Source organism: Benincasa hispida, chromosome 7, assembly GCF_009727055.1.
Source record: "Benincasa hispida cultivar B227 chromosome 7, ASM972705v1, whole genome shotgun sequence".
Classification (NCBI taxonomy): domain Eukaryota; kingdom Viridiplantae; phylum Streptophyta; class Magnoliopsida; order Cucurbitales; family Cucurbitaceae; genus Benincasa; species Benincasa hispida.
In genome coordinates, this window is record NC_052355.1 from 15287521 (window position 1) to 15293717 (window position 6197).

Below are 6197 nucleotides of genomic sequence, written 5' to 3' on the forward strand. Positions count from 1 at the left end.
AGTCAAACAATATCATTAACAATCATATAACAATCAACCAATAATCAGATAATAATTGAATAAGAATTTTTTTTTTTTTTTTTTTTGGACTTTTCATATTCAGTGATTAGCGGGCCAAACTATTTTGCTATTTTCTACAAATTTTAAAATGGAGAGACACGGACCTAATTTTTGAATTACATTTTTAATAGTGCAATTGCCCCTTATTAGTATTATATTAAGTTTTATTTAATCATTTTATTTTATTTTTTAGGTACAAAATTAATGAATAAATATGAACATTTAATTCCCACATATTAATTATATTTACATAAACAAAAACATATGGCAGATTGAAATACATCATTTATTATTCCAGATAGTTAAATACTAGACATTTATATCCTATATATTTAATGTCTATACCCATGAAATAAAATCCATGATCCAAACAACCTCTAAGTATTTAATGGTTAATCTCTCTCAAAATTGTATAATTTAAAAATTACCAAAATACCCCAAAAGTCATCTACCTCACTTCCACTATGTTATCGTGTCTACCATCGTCATCCGTTGCCGACTCTGACGACCATTTCCAACGACCACCGCCACTAACCACCTCCAACCACCACCACCAACAACTGACTCCGACCATCACTATCGACGACCGCCTCCAGCCAATTCCAACCCTACCATTAGCGACTAACTCCAACAACCACATCCAACCACCATTATTGCCGGCGACCTCCGGCCACCACCTCCACCAACTCCAACAACTATTATTTATATAGTAAACCAAATAAACTTATAATAAAAATACTTTTGAGAAAGTGTTGACAAATGCATGAGTTTTTACATGTTTTTATTTTAAACAATTTTATCAAAAGTGTTTGGATGAAGATGATTTTTTTAAAACATATTGTTTTTCTAAGTTAATTTTCAAACAAGCCATAAATAGTGACAAACGAAAGAATGAAATGAAGCCCTGGATACCTAACACAGTTTAGCAAATGTCGATTTAGAGTCTTTCAAAATAGAGAGAAAAGTAGTCACAATTTGTTGTTTATTCCTACCAAACCTTAACATACATGACATCTAATTTACATTACAATGCAGCATAATAGCTACGACAATAATTATGGCAAATATAGAACCAGGACAATATGAATGACGATTCCTACTACCTGTGAAGTGAACGAAACATAAATAATTCACGACGTAACACCAACAGCAAATCGTCCCATTCCGGAGCCAGCAACACCCTTAATGTCCCTTGATCTCCCCACCAAATTCATGCTCCTCCGCACCCCGACTTTCTGCCTCCCCTCGATGCCTTGTTTAGACATCGTCTTATGATTCTCCGAAATTCGGGATTTCTGCACATTGGGTTCTTTCTCCTTTGCTTGGTCTTTCCTTCTCTTGTTTTCGATTTCTGATACAGCTTCTTGGAGACACTCTTGGTTGGCTGATGAACTCGAAGAATTACCGCTTGCTTCACCATGCACAGCTGCGTGGTAGCTCATGTTTTTTGAAGTATATGATGCTTCACTTGCAGAGGAAACAGTGTCTTTTCCTAACTGTGAATGCGAGGACGACGCCGCAGCTGTGGACTTCCTTAAAGTGTTTCTTATTTTAGAACCACTTAACACAGCCTGAAATGTACCATGAACCAAAACAAAGTAAACTCTATTACTTAAAAGGAATAGTGCATGATAACAAACTTATACAAGAGTGTCTAGCAAAATCATTTGTTAGACAAAAGTACTAGTAGTCAAGGTATCTAACTAAGACTAAAAGTTAAACTATTTTTCTTTTCAGTTATTTTCCTTATTTTTTAAAGATGTAAAATGCTGCCTAAAACTTGGGAAGAAGGAACATTGAATTGTTCTGTTTAATTAATCAGTTCAATTGTTCTGTTTTTGTTTATTAGAAGGCTTCTAAAGCAATATAGTATGAACTTTCAGAAATTCTAGCAAATTCAACTCTACATTGGGGAAGAATAGATGGTAAAATATTTGTGAAGGCTGTTTCCATATAACTACAATGCATGCAATGAGCCAGAAAGGAATTATAGGTTTTTTTTCTTCACTTAAGTGCAACGAACGTGACGCAAAATTTAGGTTTTGTTTGATTGCTATCTTGTTTTTAGTTCTGTTTATGAAAATGATGCTTCTTTCCTTGTAATTTTTTTTTTCCTTAAACCCATCTCCTTTAGAAACACACATTTGAATTTTAGGCCAAATTTCAAAACCAAAATCAAGTTTTTAAAAACTATTTTTTTTTTAGTTTTCAAATTTTAGCTTGGTCTTACAAAACCAAAAAATTAACACTGAATTTAAATCCTTTTTTTATCTGGTAACTTCAAACAATCCATAAGAAGACCAATTCAATATTGACTGTCAAGTAAACAACATAAAACATTCACAGTGAATACGGTCAGAAAAAGAAATCTACAGTTCTCAATCAAGAGAATAAATGGGAAGCTAATGCTCATTTACCTTCTTCCCATCTAATTCTGGTCGAACTGCACCATAAGAAGACGGTATTGGTTTTGATCTGATGTCAACGTTTTTCTGTAATTTCTTCATTTCAGAGTCTGCCTTGCCCTGAGACAACAGCAGACAACCAATGTCATTATGCTTTTCAAATAAGAATATCAAAATTTACCATTTTCTTGGCATAGATAAAGCTATGCTGCTCTCTCTCTCTCTCTCTCTCTCACCCACACACACACATCTTTTTTATCCATATTTCTTACTTGGCTCTCAAATCTATCAGCTTCCTTAATATACAATTACTCCAACTTTAAATGAAAGTGGAATAGTAGTAGGCCATCCATATTCTAGCATATAGGTATATGTATTGCTCTATAATAACAGAGATCGCGCTTGCCTGTTTTCTCCGTTCTGACAAGCCCGTGCTTCTATTTGAAGCTGAAGCGCTTTTCCCTGTATCTTCCATGGCTGAGTTGACAGTACGACTTGGCCTACATTCATATTAAATTAAAAGTACATGAGAATCTGACATCGATATAAAATCCAAGAAGAAGAGAATATCTCTTGAGATGGGGCAGTGGAACCTGGTCGCTGTCTTCAAATATGATCTAGATTCAAGCTTTGATGGAGAAGAATGTGATATTCCAGAAGTTCGTACCTTCTCACCACTATATCTTTAGGAAATCATTTCACAGTCTCAACTCATCAAAATGCTAAACTAAAAAAAATAAATTAAAAAAAAAATAACAAGAACAAGAACGAGTATGTATACCTTCTACTCTCGAGAACAGTTCTTCCCTTGAGAACTTTAGAATCCTAGAAAAATTTTAATTAAGAAAAAACAGATTGACTGTATTAAAATTGAGACTCTGGTGAATTCAAGATGTAATTATTTCGTACTATAAATATAATGCCACAAATCAGAATTCCAGGTTGCATTATAATAAACCACAGATTACCTCAAGTTTAGGTTTGGGCGTTTGACGGACAGCATTTGCACGAGAAATGACAGTTTTTGATGGATGAGCTTCTGTGTAAGTTGTATGTGAAGGCTCACCTTTGCTTTTATTGGATTTGAGAACATCACCCGAAACATTTCTTCGACTCTGAGAAATATTAGCCTGAGATCTGAAGGAGGCCTTTGTTTCCCTTCTAGATATCATCTAATGATCGGAGAATTGGCAGAGCAGAAGAGCAAGTAACAAAAGAATTGATATTATATTAAGGATTTGCAGATAAACAGAGCAGGAGATGAGCGCTAGCCAATGGTTTGATGCTCGCTTAACTAGAAAAATGGGTTTGAAGGATGCAACATGACTGAATCAAATGTAATTGGTATATGAACTGAGAGATAACAAGAAGAGTTGAAAAAATGTTGAAAAGATTAGAGAGAAGAATTGCACCTTGGGAGTGAGAGTTTGCTGACTTCCTGAGCAGTTATTGCCAGCTTTTTTCGTTAGTTCAGTTTTTGGGACTGCCTCCATGGCTTCAGATTGCATATTCTCACTCATTCCATGACTGTTGGCATCTTGCTTTAATTCAACCTCTGGTTCATCACTAACAAAAGTAGAGAACTTGTTCTCCCCAGTGTCATCTTGTTTGTTTATTTGAGCGTTAACACTGCTGAAAGAAATTTCAAATTTAGGATTAGGAGCTGACATTCCATGTTTGGGCATATCTTCAAATTTTGTCACTAAATGGTCCCCATGGTCTTGTGAACTGACAGAGCTATCATCAAAATGGCCATCATGATTTTCCATGCTTATAATCTCAACGTCTGCCTCTTGATTCACTTGCTCTGATACATCATTCTCAATAGTATGGGACTCGGCCGAATTCTGACCAAGCAATCCACCCTTTTTCTTGAAATGAGCCTCAAAGTAAGCCTTTTTCTCATTGACTGAACCCGGTTTGGAGAATTTCTCTACCTCTTCAAGATAACGATTATGAGAGAATGATGACCTCCTTTCCCAAGATAAAGATTCTTTCTCAAACCTTCCAAATGATATGGAGTCTGAGATTGCAGACTCTACCTGATCAATTCCAAACAACTGGAAATTAGAGAGGAATCACTGAGGCCTGAAAAAACTGGAGAAAATATGGCATCCAACTCTTGCTGGACATACCCCAAAATTATACAGATCATACCTTAGCAGCTTAAAGCCAAGATCAGCTCATAGCACACAATTTGTTAATTAACGTTAGATTTATGAACTTCACGTTAATGCATTATAAGTTCATAATCATAACTACCACATCATCTGCCTGTTCAGCTCCAAAACGTTTGTTCATAACAGTTCTCTTATTAAATACCTCGTTACAATTAATTGCAATAACTATCAAGTTCTACAAATTTAAGGATAAGGCAATAAAATCAATTTAACGTATCAGTAAAACTAAGCCTCTTATTAGTAATAATAGTAGATGATGCACTAATTGCTTAAAATTCCAACAAAACAGAACGTTCTCCCGTTATTTTAAGAAGAGATTGATGAAGACAGCATAGAACAGGAGAAATCTAACCACGGTGTAACGATGGACAAAACAACAGCACAGTCTATCTCAACAGCAAGTAGTAGTGCGCATCCCTTTGGTAAATTATAAAATTTCGGATTTAGGTTGAGATATGAAAGGCTTAATTCGACTTCAAAACTTTGAAATCATTCACAAAAAACGATAAAGTAAGCCACTCGGAAAGGGAAAAAAAGCGAAAGCAGTACCTGAAAATTAAAGGTAAACGGCTGTTCGATATCTCCAGCCATGATTAGCTCAATCAAGCATCAGAAAGCACTAAAACAACTGCTGAAATAAAGAACAAAAGAAAAGTTGAAACAATTGTCACATTACAGAAGTAGAAAGAAAGAAGACAATCCAGTACAGAAATTTTCACTAGACTTGGATCATGAACAAAAATACCTTATTATTAAGCCAGAAAACCGAAACAATCACTGTTTCACATTCACATTTAGATTCACAGCAGCATCTCGTTAGAACAGAAGACGCAGAAACTGTATAGATTGATGAATACAAGTCTGGATTTGCCAAAACCTATTGCTGTTGTCTTGAAATTTCTGAAGGATGAAACAGTATGAATGAGTGAAATGAAAGTTGAGAGAGATCAATTACTTGCAAGTAATTTCATGGAATCTTGAAGCAAACGTGTGAAGAGCGAAAGCACAAATCTCTCTCTTTCTCTCTCTCTTTCTTGTAGAAGCAGAGTTCACTGTGTTCTTAAATGCTGCTTTTTGATCTTTGTTCTTGAAGTCTGTAAACGGAACTATTTGCTATTTATTTTTTTATTTATTATTTTATTTTTTTTTATCTTCTTTGGATCTGAACTTCCTTGAATATTTTTTTTCCATTGGAAATAGGCAACATGCTCAAGAACTTTATATTTTCACAGGTTTAATTTTACTTCTTAATAATTGAGTGTATAGCACTATTTTTTAAATAATTATAAATATAGTAAAATCTTTAAGTAATAGATTCATCGTTAATAGACGATTATATCTACAAATTCTTTTATATTGTATTATATTTATAAATACTTTAAGATTGATTGCTATTTTTACAACTACTCTAGATTATTTTTATCGATTAAATAATAATAATAATTTTCATGTATGGATATATAATTATGCGGATACTTTTTAAAATTTTATAATGAAAAGTCTCATAAATTAAAAAAATATATTAGAAAAATCAATAACAAACTAAAATTAT

General features: G+C 33.9%; 1 protein-coding gene across 3 annotated transcripts; it reads right to left on the minus strand.

Moving 5' to 3' along the window:
- Positions 1-965: 965 nt before the first annotated feature.
- Positions 966-5733, minus strand: LOC120081883 (protein WVD2-like 7). Of its 3 annotated transcripts, none has more exons than XM_039037060.1 (9): positions 5391-5733; positions 5195-5276; positions 3878-4507; positions 3434-3637; positions 3247-3290; positions 3059-3142; positions 2872-2965; positions 2478-2585; positions 966-1631 (listed from the first exon to the last, which is right to left on the minus strand). In XM_039037060.1, exons 2-9 carry the CDS (start codon positions 5234-5236, stop codon positions 1191-1193), a joined length of 1647 nt encoding a protein of 548 aa, XP_038892988.1. In that variant the 5' UTR covers positions 5237-5276; positions 5391-5733; the 3' UTR covers positions 966-1190. The 3 variants fall into 3 exon arrangements, with proteins under 3 accessions (XP_038892988.1, XP_038892987.1, XP_038892986.1); XM_039037059.1 differs by having other exon boundaries at positions 3059-3148; positions 5195-5273; positions 5391-5732; XM_039037058.1 differs by having other exon boundaries at positions 3059-3148; positions 5391-5732.
- Positions 5734-6197: the final 464 nt, after the last annotated feature.